At 36.4% G+C, this 27,784-nt stretch overlaps 1 protein-coding gene across 3 annotated transcripts in view; it reads left to right on the forward strand.

The window, feature by feature from the left end:
* LOC140135605 (protein NDRG3-like) overlaps positions 1–27,784 on the forward strand; it is a 102,308-nt gene that overhangs the window by 20,253 nt on the left and 54,271 nt on the right. For 2 of the 3 annotated variants that reach the window (XM_072157148.1, XM_072157149.1), the window contains exons 2-3: positions 10,049–10,354; positions 27,423–27,522. In XM_072157148.1, coding sequence (XP_072013249.1) covers positions 10,127–10,354; positions 27,423–27,522 — 328 coding nt within the window. In that variant the 5' untranslated portion in view covers positions 10,049–10,126. Of the gene's footprint in view, positions 1–10,048; positions 10,355–16,963; positions 17,152–27,422; positions 27,523–27,784 lie in introns of those variants that run through there. The other variant, XM_072157150.1, reaches the window with a different exon arrangement.

A 27,784-nucleotide genomic window follows, 5' to 3' on the forward strand; every position in this document is an offset into this window, starting at 1 on the left:
CAGGAGACAGATGAATATTTAATTTGTATTAATTTCTTTCCCTGACCATTTTTATGAACCATCGTGTTATGTGGATAAGCATGACAAATTATTTGTGCGATCTACTCTCATACAAATTTAACCCTTTCAAAATATGACATTTACTAATTACTAATTCCAGAAACTGAAGCAATCTTTGCCTTAATTACCCTTAATCCACAATAAAAATGCTTTGGCACAATATATCCTTGTCATTGTATCACAAATGCAAGGGATGAGGGAACACATTTTCCCAATTTTCACACAATCCGGCTTTTACTTACTTGACCTCAAGAATTTTTATCCCCGTTTTTCATGAAATCCTTCTCTACATTAATTAGTTCTTTGACCCTGCTTAACGATTTTTCCTAATTAGATATCTTTATATTGGTTTCATGACCATCCAATTTATTTTACTTTACTTTAAATTGACCCCCTTGTGGCCAACAGGGCGATGACCAATGTATTTGCGGCACTCATAACTACTCCTCCTTAAATCACCATCCAAATATTTGACCTGAGATTTACCACAAGATTATTAAACTATCCAAGATCCTTCTTCACCAAGTTTTATGATCTAAAATCTACCGTTGAACTTCTGAACTTCACATTACTAATACCATCAAGTTCTATAAAGACTCGAAGAGCTCGTCCACATTCCCGTTGAGCCTGTGATCAAAGCCTAACAAGGAAAAAAAAAAAAAAAAAGGTATGCAACTATGATCAAAATCCTCACACAGACCGTAATACACATGATAAACCCTGGTCTTTCATTATTATTATTATTTTTTTTCAATCCAAATCCAATTTTCAATCCAAATCCAATCCAAAGGAAAGAGCATTGCAATTATTTATTTATTTATTTTTTTTATTTATTTATTTTTTTCCATTTTCAATCCACATCCAATTTTCAATCCAAATCCAAATTCAATCCAAAGAAAAGAGCATTGCAATTATTTATTTATTTATTTATTTATTTTTTAATCCAATTTTAAATCCAAATTCAATCCAAATCCAAAGAAAAGAATATTACAATTCCAGTCCAATCAAATTTCCAATCCAAAATTCAATCCAAATTCAATGCAAAGAAAAGAGCGTTGCAATGTTATTTATTTATTTTTTCCAATTTCAATCCACATCCAATTTTAAATCCAACTTCAATCCAAAGCCAAAGAAAAGAACATTACAATTCCAGTCCAATCAAATTTCCAATCCAAATCCAAAAACCAATTTTCAATCCAAATTCAATCCTAAGAAAAGAGCATTGCATATTTTTTTTTTTTTTTTTTTTTCCAATTTTAAATTCACATCCAATTTTTAAATCCAACTTCAATCCAAATCCAAAGAAAAGAACATTACAATTCCAGTCCAATCAAATTTCCAATCCAAATCCAAGTATTCAATAACAATTCTCGTCTAGGGACATATCGGGGCTATCCTTGTTTTTCGATACATTTTGTCTACAACCCGTGACTAAAATTAGACCTACACTATATGACCACTTTATGGATGAAACTAGGTTACCTTTTAAGTAAGGCATTATGCCACAATCAAACCAAATTCAACCAAACAAACAAAACTAATGCATTACCGACTCTGTCATGTAAATTATATACGTTTTATGCAGAGTAAGCTTAGACATAATCGTCCATTATGAAGGTAAATATCCAAGGGTAAATATACTCATGATACCCTTCCTTTCAATAAGCCACAAAAACCTGGCCTGCTAATGTTATACTAACAATTATCACCTAAAATATGCTTGCATTAACATAAAAAGGTGAAATCACACCTAGAAATTGTCTAAAATTTTACCACAAACGCCCAATACGCTAAATTCGCCAGGGGGGTGACGGGCTGTCTTTACCCCATTTTGACGAACGAGGGAGACGGGAAATTGCACAAGGATTTTTCCAGATTTTTTATGGCTAAAATAAATTGCCTTTGTGAACTATTTTGCTACAAGTGGCGTTAAATATTATCATCTGTACACCGTATATTTTGCTACTTAAAACTATTATCATTATTAGGATTTCCCAACCCAAACACGTAATCGTTGACCGACATTATCATCGTCTTACATCTTCCCTTTTGTTATTCTATTTTTATTGATTTTGTTATTTACAAGTAGGAACATAAAATTGACCATCTGTAAATTCTCTACTTATGATTTTCCAGCTTTTAATTCGTAAGCCAAATGATCCCAACATTTTTTGAGTTTTAACTATAAAAGGGATCCCTTGAATGAAAACCACATTAATTTCAAGAAAACTGACAATATTTCTTGGCACTGCTTGAACTGAATTCGGCACCAAATTAAAATACGACTGTCAACTTTACCCTAAAAACATATCCGATGCTGAAAAAAAAAAAAACCTACTTAAATGAACCGACGCAATCAAAAACGATAGTTTAATTTGTTAAATTTTGCCATCCCGAATTCCGAGCTGCCAAACTGATTCGACAATTGCTGTAACTTTGGTAATATTTGTCCAAATTCGCCGGGTAAAAACTATGGCTCAAATGTATACGATGACACCGGAAAAATTCGCCATTGATTTGCAATGGGAAGTCATTGTTTGCCAATCGGGATATCGATTGATTCGCCCATGTCAAATTCTCAAGAACCCTGACGTCATAATCGAGCGTGTCTTTTATTACGCCTTGCCTTATTTGGATAATGGCTACATGTGCATTGTAAAACCCTGCCCCTACATAACAATTACACCTCATGAATTATTCATAGAACCACACTTGGTAAACAAACATTAATATTAAATGCGTAAAGCCACAGGAATTGCAAAGTTTTGGAGCACTTTTCGTGTGCAAGAAAACACCATTAAATATTATTTAGATGCATTTAAATACAATTTCGACTCCCGCATTATACATAAATTAAATAAATTTATTCTCACCCGGATATTTCTCCGTCTAATCAGAAATTACTCAACCACAAATTTCATGAAGTCTTGAAGATGACTGCTTTGCGTGCATGTTGTGCTGTTCAGTGGGATTCGTCTACCGTAATTTTCCCGGAATTTTCCACGACGATTGTATAGAATACTGACTTCGGCTAGCTCACAAAACGTGCACAAAATGTTGATATTACTACATGTATCAATATTTTTTACATCCAAGTTTTAGCACTGCATCCCAGCGCCGAACTCGCCACCAATTATACATAGCGCAGCATTAAATTCGGAACCTGAATCCTGATTATATTGTTGTGCAGTAAGCAGAAACAAGGTAGAAAATCAGCGTGTCCTTGTTATTGATGCAGTAAACGTGCACATTTTAAGCTTCCCAAAGCTTGATTTTTTATCATCAATCAGTCAGTTGTTTATGTCGGATGAAGTTGCTGTTGATTTCTAAGAATCGGTAGCCAAAGATTTTTGTTGTTGTCGTGTCCAATACAAAACCAACAGTGAAAAAATCACCACCAAATCACGCCCGAAACCTGCGAAGGCGGCAAATCCCATTGGTTCCCGGGTCGAGCCAAACAATACAAATTTATCTGCATGACAATGATTGACATCTGACCCGGTAAACAATAACATGGATTGGTCCATTTCTCAGCAAGGGTAAATTGAGTTTAACTTGTTGCACTGTGTTAAACTTTATTATCAACTTGCCCTAAAAAAGTTGCCGTGCCCCTTCAGATCCTTAATTCGAGGGCTGATGCAAGTCCCTGCAGAATTTGATTTGTGATGGTATACAATGATTTATACGGTTTCTAAGGCTCGTTTTTGGAATATATCAGACTTGTGCAGTAGAAATTATAAACAGGAACAATATTTTGTGAATTTTATATCAAAGAGTCAATTTTCATATAGATTTTTGGGTCAGTCGAAAAAGAGCATTAAAATTTGTTTGCTTTTAATTGAATAGCACAGTGATGAGGTGATCTACCTGGCACCGTGGTCCTGTTCCACAAGTTAAATGGAAACAATCATACATTGTATGTCTTGTACATGAAGGAGTGCCTTTTTATGAACTTCTATTCCATACACTATTAATAAAACTTTTTAATATGCTGCACCTCTGCAAATACATGTAAAGATTATGACAGGCCCTTGTTTGCTCTTAACAGACAGGACATAGTCATTGTATACATATATGCAAGACACACTCGTGCAATATATTATTTTGAGTTTGAGGCATCCTGCATTGGTGTGAACATTTTTCATGGCATACAATGTATAAACTGCATTATACCATACTCAATTGTGTAAAATCGTTGGGTGATGGCATCATTGGCCAGCATGGACTATGGTATAAAATAGACATACAAAGTTTATAAAAAGTGCATTTTAAAAATAGGCTTGCTTTATGACAAGGATGGACAGTTTCACTATCACTCATCAGCAGTTGAGTTTATAGAGCTTTGTTTAACTGGCTCATTTTCTTCCTCAAAAATTTGCCAGAGTATTTCACACTTGGATTTCCCAATTGACTCAAGATTGGGGTCCATCGCCAAGAGTGATTTTATAGACCCTATTGAATAAACCAACCAGAAAGGTATAACAATTGAAATAGCAGCCATGATGGTGGACAGTTCTAAGTCTCAGAGGAGCAGGTCTCTTGTTCAATTCCACAACCATTAATACCTATCACCTGTTTAATTGTATTATCATGTGAATTGTCCCGAGGAGGCCTCTTGGTGGAAATAATTTTATTTTTGAGGATGAGTGACGTAATATTTGATAGGGTCTATATAGTTTCTTTGTTGTTGTTGTTGTTGTTGTTGTTGTTGTTGTTGTTGTTGTTGTTGTTGTTGTTGTTGTTGTTAGAATTTTATTTAAATGAGGATGAGTGACGTAATATTTGATAGGGTCTATATAGTTTCTTTGTTGTTGTTGTTGTTGTTGTTGTTGTTGTTGTTGTTGTTGTTGTTGTTGTTGTTGTTGTTGTTGTTGTTGTTGATAGCATCATCAGTATGATATTACATGCTCAACTTCACTTTACATCTCAGAGTATCTTTAAAAAACTCAGCATAATATCATCATCATATTACTAGTGTGCCTCATCTATGGTCCATGGTGGTTATCGAAGAAAGAAGACAAAGCCTCAATCCATATGTGTGTATATGCGGTGGCTGTCATGGTCAGACAAGCAGTGATCAAGTTATATCGCTAAGGTTGATGAGGGAATTAATTTGCAAACTGTCAGAACTAGATTAATTGAATTGAACTTCTACATTACTTTTAAATTTGCATACCATTAGTGGCTCGGATGATTTATAGAATCGGCTTCAGACCAACCTCTATACAATACATGTGGTCAGTCAGTGGGACGTTATATGATGGGCTTAAAATAAAGAAAATATTAATTTTTAAAATCAGGGAAAATATGTCGAAATTGATGTACAGTAGGGTTGAGGTTGATAACATCATCAGCATGACGTACATGCTTGGCTTCACTTCACAACATTACACTCAAGTATCTTTAAACTTGACATTGTATCATCATATTACCATTGTGCCTCATCTATGGCCCTTGGTGGTTATCGATGAATGCCGCAAAGTTTGTGAAAGACGACAAGGCCTCAAAGTCAATTCATGTGTGGCTGGCATGCATTACTAAGATTGAAAATTCAAAGGCATATCAGAATTGTTGTTGTCGTATATTTGTAGTTTATCTACATTTTACTCTCTTTTTTCCTCCTGTCTTATCAAGTTTGAACCATACTATAACCAACAGCTGGTAGCATGTGTCCAGGTTGCTGGTTATATGTGACCCGCTTTGATGAAACCCGCCATAAGTCGCACTCAGCCATTTCGAGATACGGCGAGTCTAAAGTTGGGAAAGGGGTGAAAAACCTTGCAAATTTTGTTTTTCAGCTTTTATATTTTTTTATTCCTAATATATGTTTACTTTAACCTACCATTGAAAATAAAAATATTCTTTTATGTCTAAAGCACCCAAATGTAGTATTTTCTGAGCCAAACCAAGTCCTTAACATGTCAGTTTACAACTTTAAAGCCATTTTTCTTGCATTTACCTTTTCTTTATGTGTCACTCCCCCTTCCCATTGAAAGACCGTAGAATGAGGACCACATGTCCCAGAAGCATAATTTTGGTATCAAATGAAAGCTGAACACCTATACTAAATGATGACATCAAAAACTCAATTTTCAAAATTAGTGACTGGTTTTGTCTGGTTTTGTGGGAGCATGCCGCATACATGTATGTACCTACTTGTTTTGTTACATGGAAGTATGATAAATTAGTGATTTAATCTTTAGTTTGTGTTACAAACTAAGATTAAATCACAAATTTATCAAACTTCCATGGAACCTCTTCTTCAAAAGTCAACAGATTTCAACACATTTATCTTCATTGATGGATAAACCTTGAGCTGAGCTTCTTTTAATTTTTAATTTTTATTTTCTTCCCTAGCTAACTTATTCAGTGGATCATACATGCCCAGGCTAGACATACTTGAAATCCTCTGTTTCCACAAGGCCTCTACTGGCAGATAAACATTTTTGAAGGATGTCATTTTAATATTTGTTTGTTTATTTCTTTTTTCTGTATTTTTTTTCTCTCTTGATGTGTTTGATTTTCAAGCATTCTAAACTACCTGGCTTCAGGATTATATACTCGACTCCATTAAAAACAGCTCAATGAAACATTTGAACTGAAATGTTGTGGCATGAAACCACCATAGTGCCTCGTCCGTGCCCTGTGGTGGTTTTTGAATGTCACAAAAAGTGTCTCCTAAAAAGCGACACAGCCTCGAGTCAGTCCCTGCGCACACCGCTGCCGTGACCATGCATGCACGGATCCAATTATACGACTTGGCTAGCGTATTATCAAAGGAAACATGATTATGGATTCTTAAGTGAGAAGCTATCGGCTATGAGTATGATATGTCGCCCCCGGAATAAATTTGGAATCTGTTTTTGAAGCTGTTACATGGGAATAATGCCAACAGACTGTCATGAGCACATTTGCGCAAATTGTGACTTGTGATCCCTGTGTAAATATGAATTACATGATGATGTTGAAATGAAATACCAGCGCTACTGTTTGATGAATTGTGTCTGATTTTGAACTTGATGTAATGTAGGGCTGCTAAGAATACGCAATTGCATTATTTGCAGCACAATTTGCGTATTTGGGTCCAAATGCATTTTTTGACATTTGGGAAACAATCTAAAAAACAAAACAAAACAAAAAAAAGTTCGCAGATTTGGAGAGTCCCTTGACCTTGAACGAAGTACTGCAATCATTCGTGGTTGATTAAAAAAAATGGAAAAAAGTTACCTAAAAATTAAAAGTTTGTATCCAAATGGGACCGATTTGTAACTTGTATTGTATTCACTGCATACTCTATTGATGATCTAAAAATGCATTGGTTTTTGTACACAAATCTTATATCTTTAGATTTTGAATTTTTTTGATTTTTTTAATTTTTGTGTTTTTGGCGGAAATCACAGATTTTTGTGGTTTTTTAAAAAACCGGGGTGCATTTTTTGGCCTCCAAAATTGCGTATTCTTAGCAGCCCTAATGTAATGTCAGTTCAGGGTAATTCAAGTTTGGAATAAACCTGTTTGCACATGAGAACCGTGACAGATTTGTGTTTGATTGGGGTAATGAAATCTGGTTTGTAGCAAGCAAAGACCAGAGTATTAGAAATAGTGACTTCATTCAAAATTCAAAATTGACAGGTCTTGATAAATTTGAATAGAAACGGACAGAAAAGAGAGAAGAAAGGACATTTTCATGATTTTTTTTCAGGTATTTCAGAATTTTTGAAAGCAAGTAGCAAACAAATTCAACAGGTTCAGCATTTTGATCTAAACTTTAAAAGAGGGGATCATGTTAAGGTTAAATGTATTGTTGCTATCAAATTTTGTTTTAAAGACAAGAAAACACAGAAAGAAATTTTATACTGTAGATGTATTATCACTTAATTTGAAAGCAATTTGTTTTGTTGAGAAGTCAAGAAAAGAAGTCAAAGTGCTGTAATTTTCAATTTAAAATTTTCATTGAAAAGGTCTATGTGCATGATACATAGTTAACTGTTAACCAGCAAACAATAAAACACAAGTATAATTACTGTTAGCAGGAAATTGACTTCCTCATTTATATGGAAAAGGAACTTAATTAATTAATTAGTGTATGATCATTGATCAAGTAAACTTGTCATTGGTATTCAATTTCACACAGTGTTGCCAATGCTGCTCCTTAGACGCACAATTGGGCTGCTTTGCAATCACTTGCCGCTACTCAAAAAACCGTGCCCCTACTTGCCTAAAATTGGGCTTCTTGGCAAGAGTCACATTGCGGCAGTAGTTTGATGTATTTTCTTTTCAATGTAGCCGATTTATTAAAGGTTTTGAGTCTCTGAAGCTCTGAATTTCAATTTCGAAGGGTTTTGTGACCATTGCTCAGTCCATAACTTCCCATAAACTAGCAGAAGTTTTTAAGTTTAAAAGTACTTTTCTGGGTGATTTGCATTGTAAATTCGGGCCAATCCGCCCAAATATCCAATATTGGTGCTTTTTTTGGAAGGTTAAAAATTGGGTTACTTGAGACTCCTTTACCGCGGCCTGGCGAGCCAATGTACCGTGCCTTGGTGCTGAAAAGTTTTGGCAGCACTGATTACTTAATGGTCCTTGACCTGATCGACAATGTCCTTATCCCTCCATTTTTCATCAAAATTGAGATAAATTTTGGTATCAGAAGAAAGCTCATATTTTTATCATTATCCCTGGTGTAATTTAACACCTGAGATATTGTTAGTTGGCAGTTAGGGCAGTTAATGGCAGTTATTTGTGGTAACCACACCGAAAATATGTTCTATCCAATGGGGCATTTGTGTACACATTCTTGCTTCTCATATTAAAACCTTTTGAGCAATACAAATCAAAATTTGGAAACATTGTTTTAATGGTAGGTGTCAATCTAATAAAATAAAATGAAATTATACACGAAGGTGTGCAAGGTATTCAATTGCATGATGAGTACTGTAAAAGTGGTGTAGATCATACATTTAAGATATAAAAGCGCCTTCATTTGTACAGATTTTTGGAACAATTTTGGTGAGGTCCGGAGGCCCAAATTCAAATTCTTTTGTCAAATCAAGGCTATATTATATTTTAAAAATCTATCAAGCAATTTCATATTGTTCATAAATTGTCTGCAAATACTGTTTATTCATATTATTCAGCAAAGATATCAAGTATTTGGTTTATGTGATCATATCAGGGAAGTTAAACCATGCTTGTCGGTTTAGGTGTTGATATTGGCTGATACTCCGCCTACACACATATCACCACTGACTCCCTTGATGATCTTACATGGATGATTTACAGCATGTCTTGGGCCTCTGTGATCAGTTTAAAGCAACACTTTTGAATATGCCGAGTTAAAGAGGCTGTGGGTTTGTAGCTGTGAATATCTTATGTTTGACCAGTAGCTTGGAGCTCCAAAATATCCCAGCCTCATTCATTGGCTTTTTGCAGTGGCGGCACCATAAATTTTTTTAGGGGGGGCATAGTGAATTGCGAAAATTCTCACAAAAAGTGGAATTTTACGTAATTTGGGTTTTTTCCTCAAAAGTGGAGGGAACTGGAGGGGGGGCAAGAAATAAAATTGGGGGGAAAATACCCCCCTTGACCCCCGTAGCGCCACCACTGGCCTTTTGACTGGTTCGCCATAATCAATCAACCAAGCAAGCAAGTTAGCAAGCAAGCAAGCAATCAACAAACCAACCAATAAAGTTTATTTCCATTTAATTGAATTACAATTTTTTTAATCAACTTACAAGTATGATTCAAACTTTTGTGAATTGATTTTGGAAATAAAGTCTATTGGTTTCTTGATTGATTGCTTGATTATTGATTCATGGATTAATTGATGTATTGGTTAATTGATGATTGATTGATTGATCAGTGATTGATATGTTGGTTGATTGATTGATTGATTTAAGATTGATTGATTGATCATTGATTGATTGATTGATTGATTGATATCTTCCATAATCAATGACATTATTATCATTTTTAATTTGCTCTACAGATCTCTGCATTATTTGGAAAACTGAAGTCTACAAGAAGAAGCATTTTCATAGAGAACACTCAGAACTAAATTACCAACATGGCATCGTATAGAAAGTTGGACATAGATGACTCAAATGCTGGCGGAGAAGTGATACTACAGACAAAAACTTTAGAGGCACAAGTTAAGGATGCAGGAGCAACTCACCTAAACTCAGATGACATGCTGATGGGTATATCGGTGACTGATACCAAGCCAAGGGACTTTGATGGGTTTGAGGAGTCAAAAGCACCTCTTCTCAACAAGGGGGATACCCCTTCTTACGAGGTATGCATGGTATTGATACTTTCCGGCTTTAATTTGAAAGGGAGAGGCAATGTTTCTTGTTGGGGGACAGCATCTGATAACAAGCTTAGGGACTTTGATGGGTTTAGGAATCCAAAGCACCCCTCCACAAGGGGGGGGGGGCTTCTTTATGAGATATGCATGATCCCAGTGCATGATACTTTCAGACTGTCATGTTGGGGAACACTGTCTGATGCAAAACTGAGGGACTTCGTTAGGTTTAGGAATCTGAAGCACCTCTACTCAACCCAACAAGGAGGATGCCCTTTCAAGGTATGCATGTATGTGTTGAGACGTTCAGGCTCTAATTTGGAGGGGGTCATTGTTAAATGTTGAAGAGGAGAAGTGCATTATACAAAGTGGAGGGACTTTGATGGGGTTTTGTTTAGCAATCTAATAAAACCCCTCTCGGCAAAGGGGATGTCCAATCTTAAAGAGGTGCAAATTTGTTGACACTTTCAGGCTTTCATGGGTGACTACATTTGTTTGACTGTGTCATCTCCCATAAAGTACTGACTATTAAAAGCACCAAATTAAAGACAGAAATCCTGGCTTTGTGCAGGTCCAAAAGCTGTCATACAATTTTTATGTCACATACACATACACAGCTTTTTTCATTTCATTATGAAGCATTGTCTAACCGGTTGATGACCTCCATGTAATATTAAACCTGAGTATGTTAAAGTGTGTGTGTAAATAACATCGCCTGTGCTAAGTTTAAATTCATGATGAAAGCCAACTGAATTGTAAATCACATGCACTAGATATAGCTGCTGTATATTACATTCAAAGCACAACCATACAGATACATGTTTTTTTTGTACAACACACCTAGTTTTGTCAAACTGCAACCATGGATGCTTATGAAACTGATATCACATGCAAGCAGGGAAAATGTCCCCACTTTGCCATAAAAAGTTCCCTTGTAGACAGTGGCAGCGCCAGGAATTTTTTTGGGGGTAGGGGGGGGCAAAGTGAATTTCAGGGGGGGGAAATCAACAAGTTTTGAGCAAAATTGCCGCAAAAAGTGGAAATTTTCGTAATTTTGGGGTTTTTACGGGGGGAAACAGGGGGGGCAAGAGTTCTGACTGGGGGGGCATTTGCCCAGTCACATAGTAGAGATCTGTAACAGATAGAATATGTATAAAGTCTGATCACAGATATTGGAACACTCTCTGTGGTCTGATTCTGTACTACATGCAGGGGATGCCAATAAACCCCCACTGCTCAATAATGCATTTAGTGCCCTCTATAGGTAGTAGATCCCTCTATCAAAGTAAAAGCATTTTTGTTAATCGGGGAATTACTATGATCTTTATAGCATTTAGAAGTGACACATACCTTAATGCAAATACCACCTTTCGGTGTTAGTCCACCATAACTATATCTTTGGTTGCCCTAATTTGAGTACTTTGAGCATTCACTTATTCATTTGCTTATTTGGATTTTTCACTTATCCCGCCTGGCGGCCAGTTGTTCATCAACTTATGTTGCAAAATCTGCCCGATACATGGCCAGAACTTTCATTGAATACTATTAGTTATTAGGTGAAGCGGGTAGGTACGGGGAAATTATCGGCGCTGGCGTCATACTGGGTGAAGCCAAGGCTGAACCCAGTATGACACTGAGCGCATATAATTTCCCCCTGCACTATACCGACGCTGAACCTAATAACGAATTTATCATACCACTAAGTCATTCTAAATATTGAAATAATTACGTTTTTAAACATTTTAATTGCTGCTAAATGGGAAAAACATTACAAAAAACAGATGACTGTTCCGCTTATTAAAGATTGCGTGCATTTTACGCGCCTGGTTTACGCTGAATCGCCTTTATACGCGCATACCTCGCCGAACACGCCAGATCGGGCTTATGTAAATACGCTCTCACTGACTAGATATAAAGCGTAAAATACGCACTCACTGACTAGATACGAAAATATATCAGGTTATCGGTGTGCTTTGATGTTTCCCTTATGCAGCCGTCAAAGTGAGTCTTGAACCTACCCTCCTCAAGGGGTTCACCTTGATTCACCCTTCAAAAATTATTTTTAGGCAAAGATTCACCTTCAGTCCAAAAATATTAGTTCAAGATTCACCACAAGAAAAAAATTATTAGGTCAAGATTCACCTGATCTGTGAGTGCTGGTTCTATGTAAAAGCATATATAACAATCCACACGGGGGTCAAGATTAGTCAAAGATTCACTTTTGCAATCATATGTTTGGTTGAAGATTCACAGCATCTGAAAACTCATTGGGTCAAGATTCACCCTATGGTTTTATCCAGTAAGTTAAAGATTAGACGCATTTTCACCAATGACATGGTGAAGTCTTGAGGAGGGTAGGGTCAAGATTCCCTTTGATGGCTGCATTAGTGGTATGATAAAAAACTGTATGTCGTCATATTGGGAATTGTGGTGCAGGTAAACAGACCAGAAGTGATTTGAAAAGCTTGCTAATATTAGAACTATATCCTATTATGTTTGGAGAGCTGCACTAAAGTAGGTCAATTTTAAGTTGCATGTAAAGATACGGCTTAATTTCATTGAGGATAGTGAGTAGAATTCCTCACCATTCAAGAAGCTTTGTGACACTTTTTATAATACCCTCGAGCAATAGTTTCAGTTTTACCAAGTCAGGCAGACATTTTTCACAGGAATTGCAAGGGCTTTCTTGTGCAAGAAACTTCTGAAGATGAGTTTATTATTATTAGTTGCACAAAAATGGGAAGGAGGGAGGGGATAGGAACAAAAAATATCCTAAGAGAAGAAAAGTAAAACAAGTATTGTCCTGTGCAGCTTCCTTTTTAGCTTGATAAAACCATACATTGGGCCAATATAGTGTGAAATTGCAAAATTCAGGGATGTAAGTTTTCAGGCTTTCCTCCCGTTTCAGCCCGTTTTAGGGTCATTTTGGTCATTTTCACTCTGTTTTTCAGGGTTATTCAGGCTTAAAATTGTCAAAAGTGGACTTCCAACCATGAAAATTGCACTGGCCGAGCAAATATCCCAATTCACCTTCATTATGAGCTAAAATAGTCCCATTAGAGACCGGCTCAATATATGTTTGTCTCCCCTTAAATTTGAATGCTTTTGCAGCTACTGCGTTCATTTGTCACGACACAGTTCTTTAGCCCCAATATATGTTTGTACATGTATTCAAAGAATGATGTTTGAATTTGCTGGGTGCAAAAGCTCATACTCCACATTGTGAGGTCACAAATTTGTAGATTTGATGGATCAATAGAGGTTAATGAACTATGCCATTTAGATGAGACCAGTCTGGCAGAGTGCAATGATTCTGAATACATGGTCCTACTACGCAATCAAGCAAAATGAGTTGCTGGTATTGATTTTCAAATGCAGCTGAATAAAGTGCTGCATTTCTTTTGTATTACATTGTTTTTTTGCAAGATGGAAATGATCATATCTCCAGAAATGCAAGTCTAATTTTGATGGGATTTTGGAGCATTGTAGTCTGTTTTCTAATGGCAAAGAGCTGGGGGAAAGAGTTTAAGATTTCAAATTGAAAATTTATTTTACTTGATGAAAAATTGCATGATTGTGTGGTGTTTCCCATACATCCATTTATATATTATAACAAGTCCTAGCCTAGGAAATTAGTTTAACGAAAAGTTGCAGATCTATCACTTATATTTTAGGTTAAATCTGGCCATAATTCAATTTCCAAGGTAGATAATTTTACACATCACTGATTAACCAGGGTGAAACCCAAGATCGCTTGAATTGCATCAAGAATTGCATGATCGAACACAATTAAGAATCAATAATCTTCTTGGAAAATGCCATTTTTTAAAGGGGGGGGTGACCCTATCGGTTTAGGATATGGATTCTCTTCAAACTTACATACAATGTCAAATATTGTCCCTTTATCAATCTATGTGAGAAAACGGGAACAATTTCAGCATAAATGTGAATAATTAGCATATTAGCAAGCCAATACACTGGTACGCTGTGAATTGCATTCTGGTCAGGCATCCCAAACAACGGCCGAAAGCGCATGTCCCGGTGGAAACAGGAAGTGTTCGCCTTGGCACTGAAAACCGGCTCGCCCCTGTACACTTTTATACCCTCTATTCATACTGATTAATCTTAAAAAACATTACATATCACTGCGCTCATTATCATTCTTGACAAGATAGCCCATGCTCATGCTGTATTTACTTCGCTTAATTATTTCTTTATTTTTAGCTATATGATGCACATTTTCACATATTTATGATTTTTATTTGTTTTATTTTTTAAGTAATTTTTTTAATGGGGGGTGCTCTCATAATTTTTTCATATTCCTCTTATCATGCTTGACAATATAGGTCATGTTTCCTTATTTATTTCGCCTCTTATGTATTTCTTTATTTTTGTTTTTTGTTTTATATCATTATAGCGCCATCTATAGTTTGACATTAGGGGCCTATTTGATGTATTTTTGCTGACGAATTGGTACTGGGGTGAAGTCTTCCGAATCTATTCCGATTTCATTCTATGACTACCCAAAACTCCCGTGTCATGTAAAATGCGAACAACTGGTAACCTGTAAAACCGCTGTGTTTCATGATTTCTCCGAAATACATCGACTTGGAGCGCCAAATTTCAGGATAGTAATGAGAAAAATAGTATCTATTATGTGCTACCAAAACCTCATCAACAATGAAAAAAATCGGGGATGATGCTATCGATCGGGTTACGGACCTTTAAACAATTCAATATTTTCTTCTTAAAAATCTGTTTACTATTTGAATTCTTAATTTTCTATCATTGGTTATTACTGCATTGTTCAAGGCAGCCATGTCAGATGCGAGTTTCTTTAATAAGTCAGTTGAGAGCATGTGATGTTCACATTCACGTGTGAGCAGAGAGGCCTCATGTTGACAAAGTAGGAGATAGTCATGGCAGTTTGAATTCGAAATGTAAAGTACATTTGATTAAACATCAACATGCCTTTTATTTGACATGAATTTTTTTGTGTCCAGTAAACGTGTTATGTAGTCAAAAAGGAGTGTAAAAATGTTGGTTCCTTACCATGTTTACTATTAATTTAAAATAATTTTTTAAAATTTGTTGAATTGTATGAAATTACAAAAATCAGGTGTTTCGCCATTTCCTTTGGATGTATTGACATGTCTAGACGCTAGAAGTTAGCAGGCGACATTCAAGAATTTTAAAGACATTCAAGAATTTTAAATTTAACTCTTTGCACCTGTAGAGCGATAGTTATGAGGAGCAAAATGTTCATAATTTTTGCACAAAATTATTTTCAAAGACTTTTGTTAAGAACCACTGAACCAGTGCTAAGCATTATATGAAGCAGAATGTATACATAGTGATCCTAAATTGATTCATTTCAAAAATCAAAAAATTTGAAAATTCGATGAAAAATTTGACAATATTGTTTTTGCACGATGTGGTAAAATATCTTGTCGCAACAGATAGTAACATGCATTTGTAGCCATATGCGATCATTACGTATGTGCGGTCACGTAGGAAGATCCTGATAAAGGCCCATCAAATCTATTCCCTAGCCCCCTGTTTAAGAGTAAAGTAGGTTGTGAACCACAGTCTAGAGACCCGCATTGTAGCAGGGATGTGGTACATGTAGTTTGAGATGAGAGCTTCTTGTGCAGTAGTAAGTGTGAGTCTCAATGAGACATGCATATAGAATTAGCTGAGAGCTGTGCTAGTGTGAACCGTCATATTGGTCATATAGGAGGGATATTTATTCTTTCGGACTGGACATATCGATACCTTGTATCTGTGGACAGTCAGTTATTCAAGATCAGTGAGCAGTGTATAGCGTCATGAGATAATTATCCTTGTGTGATTTCAATTGAGAAACATACATTTATTAGCTAGTGTGACAAGACTCGATTGTGCATTGGATTGGTAGCTTGGATTTGTATCCACAAGTCACCCGGAGCCAGAGCTGGAGCCATTGTTAGAGGAAAATATCAGTGAACCTGAGAGGATTATATAAAGTTTATGAGTGGAATTCTTCTTGAGAGAGCATAACATAGGTTTTATTAAAATTCAGTAGACTGGGTAGTACAAGGTAGCTTGTTTTATAGATTTTCACAAGTCATATGGAGCCACTGACATACATTATACATGTGCAAAGATATTATTGAGACTTGTGAGAGGATTCTGTAGTTTATGAGCACAATTCTTCTTGTGACAGCATAACATACGTTAACAGTCTCAAAACTCACAGTAGACTCGGCTGTATGCAATAGCTTGATGTAGAACTGCAAGTCACCTGGAGCCACTGACATACATTTACATATTGTAGGAAGGTATCATTGAGACCCGAGAGGATTTTTTCTGCATTTGGTTTTTCATTCTTTTGGAGAGACCACAAAATTCTCATTAGGTTCACTGTCTCAGAGTCATCTGAAGTCATCTGAAGTCGCTGACATTTAGGAAATTATTTAATATTGAGGCCTGAGAGGATTCTTTCTGCACTTGATTTCAATTCTTCTGGATCTGGAAAGACCACAAAATTCACTAGTTTACCATCTCAAAACTCACATATCAGAGCTGTGGTCCATTGACACATCTACCTGAGCACAAAATCGCAAGACGGAGAGAGGATTTGTGGAATGTCCTACACTCTGCTGATGAGAGTCATGGATCCAACTGATTTGGAGGAAGTTATGCTGCAGGTGCAGGTCACAGACCCAATGAAGGGGTGTGATAAATGGGATGATGACAGTGGGAGGACACCACTTGTGAATTGGCTCAATTGTAACGATACTTGCGAGGTAAGATGGGCTCTTGATTTCTCATCTACAAGTACCCCTCCCCTACCCTACTGCCATCACCACCAAGGCCACAAAATGGGATGGCGGATACATGTATGTTTTTGTTTCATAGTACAAGTTTAACATTTACCGTAAAGATTCGCCTAGCACACGCAGGCTCAATTGCCTTAGGGTAAATTTCACATATAAATAGAAGCTCCCTCCTCAGAAATCCCAACAAAAATGAAGTGTCTATCCTTATTTGCTGGTGGGATTTTTATGGGAGGGCACTTCTAGTTTGTCGCTTAAATTCCCATTATGTCAAGGAGTCCATATGTGCCATTAAGCGAATCTTTACGATATATGTTTTGTGGAAATTGGGTCCAAGTATTGCCGGCAGCCTTTATATAGTACATATGTATAGGTATGCAAAAATAGGCTAGTAATCTTTAGCCATGGATCCACATTTGAATCAAGAAATCCTTTGAAATGGGACAACACACTCCAGCACAAGCTCATGAAATATAAGAATGGGTCTATATTTGAAGCAAAAACCTTAGAAATAGGTATGTTACCTGCAGAGTGATCTTTAGGAATGAATATGGGTTTCAAACAAAAGAAAAAGAGCTGTTAAAACCTCTGCCCCCCCCCCCCGAAAAAATTCCTGGCGCGCCACTGGGCAATGCATAATAGTTTGGAATCAATGTTATTGGAATCAAAGCATGAGAGTTAATGCACTTTGGACTACTTGCTGTACTTAGCTCCTCACCTTAATTCAATATTGATGAAATCCTGTTTTAATTTGGACCATCAAGTCCTGCAACATTGATTGAATTGGAAAAGGGACAGGATTGAGAAAGCAAAGTAAACCTGTAGTTAAATCATGCTTGAAAATAGCAATGAGTTATAGGAATTGGACTTGCCCCAACTAATTTATACCTTGAATACAGCTGCTTTATTTGCAGCTTCGTTTCCATTTGAAGAGTAATGCTGAATTAAGATTTAAATGAAATGTACATATACTGCGCCAATAAAGTATCCTCACACTTGGAAAAATATTCACAATTTCCAAACTGAACAATATTGGGGTAAATTTGTTTTCTTAACAGATGCACTATTTAATCCTGCACATTATGACACCACATTGAATCCAATGTGACTTCAAGAAGCAAAGTTACAAGCATTTGATTAGAGGAAGGTCCAGTTTTAAAAGTGACAAACTGGCCTATTCAAAACTGCACAGACTATAGACATCTGGTTTGAGAGTGGTGAATGGCTAATTTATGTGTTTGGCTTTAATTTAAAACAAAAGGAACAAAAGAAAACTGAAACAAAAGAACTGACAAATAAAATGAAAGTTATGAAAAGTACAGAGAAGTAAAACTGAAATAAAAACTGCTTTAAATAACGCTTCATTGAAGAAATTGTGTTGTCTCTTTGTTGCGCTTGTTGGAATCTTTTTGCGCTTTGTGTAGGCCAGTTTGTCACTTTTAAAACGGGACCTTCGCCTATTCAATTGCTTGTAACTTTACTTCTTGAGGTCACATTGGATTCAATGTGATGTCATAATGTGCATGATTAGATAGTGCATCTATTAAAAAAACAAAAATTTCCCCCAATATTGTTCAGTTTTGAAATTGTGATTATTTTTCTAAGTGTAAGGATACTTTATTGGCGCAGTATAGAACCTCATACCACTGTTAGTGTTGACAACGGCACCTTGAGAAATCCTAATCAGGCAAAATCACTCATTTCCAGTGGCACAGTTCAATGACCTCTACTTACCAACCATGTCTCATCATTTGAACTCAAGTTATGGAGTATGAGTTTTCGTACCTAAACACATTCCATGAATGTATCAATATGGTTCTGAGAAAATTGATTTTTTTGGGGGGTGGCCATTTTGATTTTCAACCAGGAAGTTGAACCGGAAGTAGTTTAACTTTGTAAATGAACTATACCAGCAGTGAGTTGTAGTTTGCTTTGGATTTTTTAGGAAACACTGCTTTGCTTTTTGATATCATAAAATGTGTGTTATATCGCGAATTAAAAAAAAAAATCAAAATTATTTTATCAGAAGGATATTCTTCGTACCGGTATTCAAAATTCAATTCGATATGTCTGATGTGCTCTCAGATTTCACAAAAAATACATGAAAATGTCGCTATCCGAGCCCTTATAACAAAATTAATCCCATTTTTAATCACCAGTACTTTGGCGTGGTGGAAGGGAATGATTTTTTTTTTGTTTCCAAGATTTTTTTGTTTCCAATTATACTGATGTATGTCAAGTTGTGAGCTTTAATGTGGCACTACACATGACCCATGTGAAGTTTTCGATCCCTTCAAGTCATTTTAATGACAGGTATGAATTTTAATCAAGCACAGCTCGTGAATTACCCCAATCATGTTCTCATTGATCATGCATAGCCCATGTTAATTTGAATTGCATAAGCAAGGGATGTTTTAAAGGAACATCTCATGGTATTTTGTCTTTACATCTTGCTCAACTCTGTATATGGCATAAACCAAAACGTTTCTGAGTTAATGTAGGGCTTAGGGATGGCAAATTTAAGGGTCTGCACAGAGAGCCATATGTTTGAGCACATGTTTCTTGGTGAATTTGGGGTAACATCCTGGGGGAGCCACTCAGAATAAATGTGTTATGTGTTGTCATCCTCAAGCAGAAATCTGCGTGAAAGGGTACCTTTTTCATTGTCATGGACTGTGCGGACTACGTATAGGATAGCAATTTCAAGCTATTTTGGAAAAAAGGGTATGCATTTCAGCGTTTAGGGTATGGATTTGACAGACATGAGGTTGGGGTTTAGGCCAGGTATGGATTTGGAGGACAACAAACTGTCATACATCCATGTCTTATAGTAAGTCCCTTTGGTGAGTATTATAGATTTGTCAATGTTAAAATGTAATTGTGTTATTTATGGCAATCCCGGGTGATAAGTCAGTGAAAAAGACTTAAAATTGTATTCAGTGAAAAGGATAGCCTACCTTTTTTTTATGGTTGGTCAGTGAAAAGGGTATACCTTTTTATGGTGGTCAGTGAAAAGGGTGCCTAAATATTATTGGTCAGTGAAAAAGGTTCCTTTTTTACAAGAAGGTCAGTGATTCGCCAGCGAAGTGGTTACATAACTCCCTGGTAACTTGATCACGCACCTTTTAGAACTGGTAGTACATGCCATAGACTTCGTGTTGCGATCATTTCGATCGTGGTGCAGAACTCAAAAGCATGATCCAGTTGACATGGTGATAATCGGATTACACGTAACACTTTGCTGGCAAATTAGGGATGGTATTTTACATGCAACAGATCAGTGTTTATGGGTGTGAAATTTGAGGGTCTGTTTGAGGATGACAACACATCGTCAGCCTGCTATGCTAATTGCTTTTAAAGTCATTTTTTGTAATTTTGAGAACAAAGTACAAAATATGGTTCAAGCATGAATTTAAACATTTATTCACCAATCTTTGCACATAGAACAAATGATAATGATACAAATGAAAGGGAATAAGCTGAAATAATAGGGGTGGTTACATCACTGATGCATGCTTGAACCACATTTTGTTCTTTGTTCTCAAAATGAAAAAAAAAAGACTTAGGCAATTAGCCTAGCAGGCTGACGACATGCAAGTATATGAACGCAGTGTAATACACATAATCATGCATAACTCGCAAGTTACACAAAATCGGAATCAACTGAAATTTTGGGAATAGGCTTTTATCTTGGATATCTACTGCAAAAAGGCATAAAAAGAGAATGCTAGGATCACAAAATACTCCTTTAAGGATTCAAAAAAAGTATGGTTAAAACTTATCATAACGCTAGGTACCCATATTATATTTTACATCTTCAGGATTTCATTCTAGATTTGTGAGAAATATTAGTTGTATCCCAACTGAGTATTAAATAAATAAATAAATAAATGTTGACATTTATATAGTGCCTTTCACATGTATCAAAGCGCTTTACATTTATTCCGCCGTCGTTAGAATATGTCAGCTGCCATACAATGCCCAAGGCATGCTCATACCTTTAGGCGGCGCCAATGGACAATATCCCTAACAGCTCCCCATTTCACCCCTGGGTAGAGAGAGGCAAGTGAGGTAAAGTGCCTTGCCCAAGTGCACAACACAATATGGCACCGCCGGGACTCGAACTCGCAACCCTCCGATTGCGAGATAGAGCCCGTACCGCTACGCGACCGTGCCCCCACGAAAATTGACATGGCATATTATTTATAAGCATATTTCTACACATATAAAGTTTACAAAATGTGTACATTTATGGCAGAGAAGCATTTAAATTTATGTTGTGAGATATGCGGTTTTAAAAGATTTGCATACACAAAATAACCTTGTATGTGCCTCATGTTGTAGCAACTTGTGCAATGTATACAAAATCACAAATCTAATTCCATTATTTTGTTGAATTGTTTCATGCTTATTGTTCTAATACCTATTTTATAGAAAGAGCTTCAAACTTAACCTAGTTTCAATTGATGTTAAACTAGCCTTGTATTGTTTACTTAAATCACAGATTATAGAAAGAAAATTTTGGAAGGCCATAGAATTGGTCAAGGTTTTATGCATCATATGAAGCAAACAAGTGATTAATTCAAATAAAAAATGCAAATAAATTCATTATTTTAACTAAAATTTAACTAAAAAAATGTATGATGTAGCTCCTCAAGGCATTGAACCTGGTTACATCTATGAACATCATTCAGGCCTGAATTAATTTGCATTGTCATCATAAACCACAACATTAACCAGTGCCCTAACCTCCTCATCAAAATTCAGTTTGCAGGTTATTTCTCCTTCCGCCAGTTTCAAGCACAGGGAATAAAAAAATCAGTTTTTAGGTTTATATGAATTTGATTCAATCATTTTCAAATGACATGAGCTACTGTTTTATTTTATTGATCATAAATGGCCTTCGATCTTTCCAGTTCATGCTGCTTTCATATTTGCAATTTTCCTTGGTTCTTTTTTTCATTACAAACTTTATATACATTTTGTATATAGTTCACAATTTCATATGAACATATGTTTGTGTGTGATTGTATACAGGTTTAATGCAGGAAAATCAGTTCCAGCAAAGTGATAACAAAACAGAATTGATTAAATTTAGAGCAGAAATTGTATGAATATATTGCAAAAATAACTACCTCTGCGAAATTTTGATATTTGCATAAAGTAAGGCTTTATTGATCAAAACCTGTTCATCTGAAGATTTGTTTTCTTTTGCCAGTGCTAACCTCACCATTGCTGTCAAACTTAACAGAAGTTTGTTATTGGAAAGCAACAATGCTATCACCATCAACTAGCAAAGAATAACAACACCATGTAAAATTCACATCAATTCTAAACCTTCACAGCATCTTCTTAGAAATTATAAGGTGTCTTCAAAGAGCTCAAGTTGACAATAATTCACCTGACCTGTCAGGCAGAGAGCTCTTAGCAGTGTTGCCAAAACCTTTCAATACCAAGTCAGGGTTGCCACATCTGCAATTTGGTAGCCCAATTATTATGCAACTTTGAACTATCGTCCCATGACTTGAAAATGGCTCCCTCCAGCAACTCCAGCAATTTTAGCCAATTCTCAGTGAATTTTGCTGCAAAAACAACAAACCATGAAGTTTATAAAATGTAGATGATTTTTGGATAAAATTCATAGACAATAATACAATTTTAGATCAATTTTGTCCTGACAAGTTATATTTTCAAGTGTCGTGCCCATGATATGGGGCCTGGCCTGGGCTGAAATTTTGATTATTTAGCCCTGTATGGCTGAACCAGAGAAGAGATCTTATCCTTCCCAGAATCCTTTGCAGCATAATATATCACCTCATGTCATCAATTAGCAGTCTAGGGGGAATGTGCATTTCAAATTGAATATCCCATTCTGCCAGTGTCCAACAAAATCGTAAGTTCGTAACCACGAAGAAGCCCAATTGTGTTAAATGGTGTTTGCAACACTGTCTTTCAAACTGTCATGTGGTAATGTTATCAATGCGCCGATTAATTGCAATATACGCCAAACTAGTATCAGCGGCGTGGCCGCTATGTCCGCAGATTTGCGTGAAGCGCCATGATTGCGAATGTATTTGATTATTGTAATTCACTTTTGAATGTAATGTCCGACCGTGATGTCGTAAAACTATGGAATGGGAAAAAGAGGAGAGAGGAATAAAAGGACTCCCAAGTCTAAGAATTATGGTAAAACTTAGCCTGATGGTGTGATTTCATAGTTTTATTAAGAAGATAAGCCGGCAGTGAACGTAACATGGTGGCAGCGAACGTAACATGGTGGCAGCGGTGGGAGTGTCATGTGGTAATGTTATCAATGCGCGATTAATTGCAATATACGCCAAACTAGTATGCGGCGTGGCCGCTATGTCCGCAGATTTGCGTAGCGCCATGATTGCGAATGTATTTGATTATTGTAATTCACTTTTGAATGTAATGTCCGACCGTGATGTCGTAAAACTATGGAATGGGAAAAAAGAGGAGAGAGGAATAAAAGGACTCCCAAGTCTAAGAATTATGGTAAAACTTCGCCTGATGGTGTGATTTCATAGTTTTATTAAGAAGATAAGCCGGCAGTGAACGTAACATGGTGGCAGCGAACGTAACACAAACCGATGGTTTTATATTTCACCTGTGCAGCAATCCACAAACCATGCATTATTTACATGGCGAGATTCAAAAGCTTTTACACTATACTTGACACTACTTTCATTTTTTTGGCCGATCTAGACTGTGTAGACTATTGAATTCTGTCAAAAGTTTTTCCCATGTCGATCTTGTAATACTGCATACTGCCGGTCTCTTGAATATGTTGTCCCATTTTGCGAGTGTGTGAAACTGTGAAGCAATGGGTGTTGACATATGGCACTGAGGACCTTGCAGCAGTGAGGTTTTCAGAGATCATCAGATATTTCTATTCTATTTAAAGTGACATATCATAGATTTTGCTTTCCTTTGTATGAACCAGGCTCTTTACACTTGATATTCACACTAGAATCGAATCTTTAAAAAATACTGGATTATTATGATTTTCAATGGAGAAATAATTGATTGTCATCAAAATAGTCCTCCTCTCGCAATGGTTGAGAGCATAAGTGCAATATATAGCTATAGAACAGACTCTAACTTAGGTATCTGTTTTTCACAGGCCCAGAGGCCAGTGAGATTGTAAAGCAATTAATTTACTAGCCCAACTTTCTCTATATTTTCTACTGCAAAATCAAGCAAACTGACAACCATGTAAATTCTATCTCCCATTTCCAGAAATATTCCGTGATCTAGCATGTTAATCACGGTGTGCTGGTCAAATTGTTTTTACTGGTCTTTTTTGTTTTAGCCAATAGGATAGCGTATTTGTGTTGGGTCGTACGGTGTAGTCAACACACCCCTGCACAAAATTTATATACCCTATAAGCAGCCATGAAATGTCTAGCGTGGCATGTTCACAAATCCTGTCTTAACTAATCGGGGAATACACACGGCCATCCAAACAGTGCAAGAAAGAGCTGGAAGTAAAATCACATACAATTTGCAACTTGCAACATAAAAATAAGAATAGATCAAGGAAAAATCAGATCGGTGATTAGTTGTTTGGCTATCAAAAAACTTCCTTCACCCAATGGAATTTGGGGAGCTGCATAGATAATTGGTGGATGTTACAATCTAAGTGCGGATAGGTTTATGCGCCAAGTTCGCTGCAACCAGCCTAGTTGATGCGATCTGATTGTGATGATCCACCATAGCAGCGAAATTACAGCGCTTTGATCCCTCTTGATCCGGAAAAGGCGCTATATAAAACACCAAAATTTATTTGCTTGTGCCTCTTGCTAGGCCTTAATTAATAGAGTAGAGCCTCCATCTTTATACAGCAATGTGAATGGGAAGTGAAAAACAGCTTCATGTATGTAACATTGACCTAGAGTGAAAAAACTTGTATTCATTCCATTGAGGCCAGACCCTTATTGTGGCAGTATCGTGCAAGGGTATCTATCTATCAATATGAAGAATGCAGCCCCTGCTCATGGTTATAAGGGTCATTGCTTTTAATGCTTTTAATGCTGAAAAGGCACCCTGTGAGGTATACCGTACCCATTCTACCACCAAGTTTTGAAATTTCTTCATGCACATGTGGGAAAGATTTCATACTGTTATTTACAACTAACTAACAGCCCATTTAACATACATGTTTAATAATCACTTATACTGATTGAAACACATGAATGTGAACAATAATCATGATGTGTCCCTTCTGTATATTTTGTTCTTGACATTATGAAATCAGCATCTATACACACACACACAGGGTTAAAAGGTGTGTATTAATGGCATGAAGGGGCTGATTAGATCTAATCAAATTGTCGATATTATGATGTTTAAAGCAGCGTGCCTACGATGCTAATTACCGCATACTCGACTGGCTTAACTTATTTCTTATATTTGTTTGTCATGAGACCAGCCCTAGGGTTGAGGCAAATCAAATTTTCCGCATGTTTGAAGTCAGGGCATGAAATGTTGATTGTTTAAATCCAGGGATCTATTAGAAATTTATGCTTTTCAAGATGTTGCTCTACCTACGATGTAGAGTGCTTCTTATAGGACAGATACCTGTCTAACTTTCGTTTAGATGAGTCTTTGCAAAATTGGATGGCCCAAGAAAGAGCAATGTCAGATGCAAAGGGCCAATTATCAATAATGATTACTATAGTTACCTAATTAGCACCCTGGCACTTAAATCAAAATTGTAACATTTCAATAAAAATAGATTTGTTTTTATTTTCCACAAGATGTTAGTTTTCACTGGAACTCCTGGCAGATATGTCCCCTTTGAATTTTGACCCGCACAAATGAGGCAAACTAAGAAAATCACTATTTAATTCCAGCAACTATGTCGCCAATGTGTGCCACTCCACCCAATGTGACTGAGTTTGGTCGTATTGATATATTATGACCATCTTATATGCCATGTACATATGTGTTATGAACATTGTTTATGCGTTATACTGATAATTATTTTGATTAAATGACATACTCCATCATTTTATTCAAAATCTCAGAATTTGTCAGAACTACACAACCTAAAGTCTTGACTTTTTCAGGGTAAATTAGATAATATTATATTACAATCGTTTGAAAATCAGAATTTATCAAAACAGTACATCCTCCTCTGCAAGTTTTACAATATTGCTTTTTAGTCAGTAATATTTGCTTGATGCTTATGAAAGTTAATTAGTAATTCTTCAAACAAGATGGAGTAGCAACTTTCTATGACATTTAATATTGTGTTATCTAGTCAGTCATAAAAATATTGCAGAATTATTACATTTTTACATACACAATTGCAACATCAAGATTAATGTAAATAAAATGTACATAAAACATAAAGAAGATGATAAGGAAAGTTAAACATTTACTCAAAGCTTAATTTTGCTCACCTGAGAGCTTTCGGAATGTAACACTATTCCTTGTTCTCTCGTTGATGGACTGGTGAATGATGCTTACTACTGCTGGTCAGTGACCGTCGGACCGTGACGTAGGTCTCATGTCAGGCAGAAATGGGAGTTGTAAGTTCCAGAACGGATATTGTTATTCATTACGAACAGAACCAGTTCAGTTTGTAGATTTGGGTAAGGAAGAGGAGCTATGTTGCTTATCATAGGCAAATTACGGAAAGTTGAATGATCCTGCTGAGTTTTTTTTTTTTTTTGGATTTTGGTCCTTAAAGTATTGAACACAAGAAGCTACTTTTGTCTCACAATATATGTCTCACAAAAGCAGCATTTCAGAGAAAGCACAGAATGACATCCAGCATCAGATGATAGCTGCACAAAAGACCATCCATCACAAATTGAACCGAAACTTATTTGAACATCCTATCAATTTGTTCATCCTATCAACCCAGAGAACTATGAATAATTCTCATCTCAATGTGTTTTTGTATATTTCTTATAAATATATGCAGTTTTGATCCCTTCCGATAGGAATGCGACAAACATCATTCAAACCTAACACCTATAGATTTAAATCGTCCGTTCTTCTCCATTGCGCCTCTGTGGCTTAATTGGTTAGAGCGTCGTGCTAGTAATACGAAGGTTGCTGGTTGGAATCTGGCCAGATGCACTGGGTTTTTTTTCAACATTTATGTGCGCTGGCTGCTCTGGGTAAAGATTAAAATTTGTTCATCCTATCAACCCAGAGAACTAAGTATATAATTCGCACTTATTTGTATTGTTGTTTTTGTATTGCAGATTGAATATGTGCACACAGACTTTGGAACAATACTTGTAGCTGTGCAAGGAGACAAGAAGAAGCCAGCTATCATTACCATGCACGATATTGGCCTTAACCGTAAGTAATCAGATCTAGAGATAACACTCAGGAATAGTAAGTGTCTCCTGCACAGTGTCATCACCCCGCTATCTTCATGGCAGAAATCACTATGATGGTACTAGACTGAATCCATTAATTCTTCAACAGCCACGCATGGCCATTTTGTTGCAACCGGTTTAATAGTTTTGAGACCATGGACCGAGGGACTAGACTAAGGCTATTGACAATAGCCTGGTCGCTGACCTCTGTAGATGTCACTAAGCCTGGTACATCATCTGCT

This window comes from Amphiura filiformis, chromosome 16 (genome assembly GCF_039555335.1).
Source record: "Amphiura filiformis chromosome 16, Afil_fr2py, whole genome shotgun sequence".
Taxonomy (NCBI): domain Eukaryota; kingdom Metazoa; phylum Echinodermata; class Ophiuroidea; order Amphilepidida; family Amphiuridae; genus Amphiura; species Amphiura filiformis.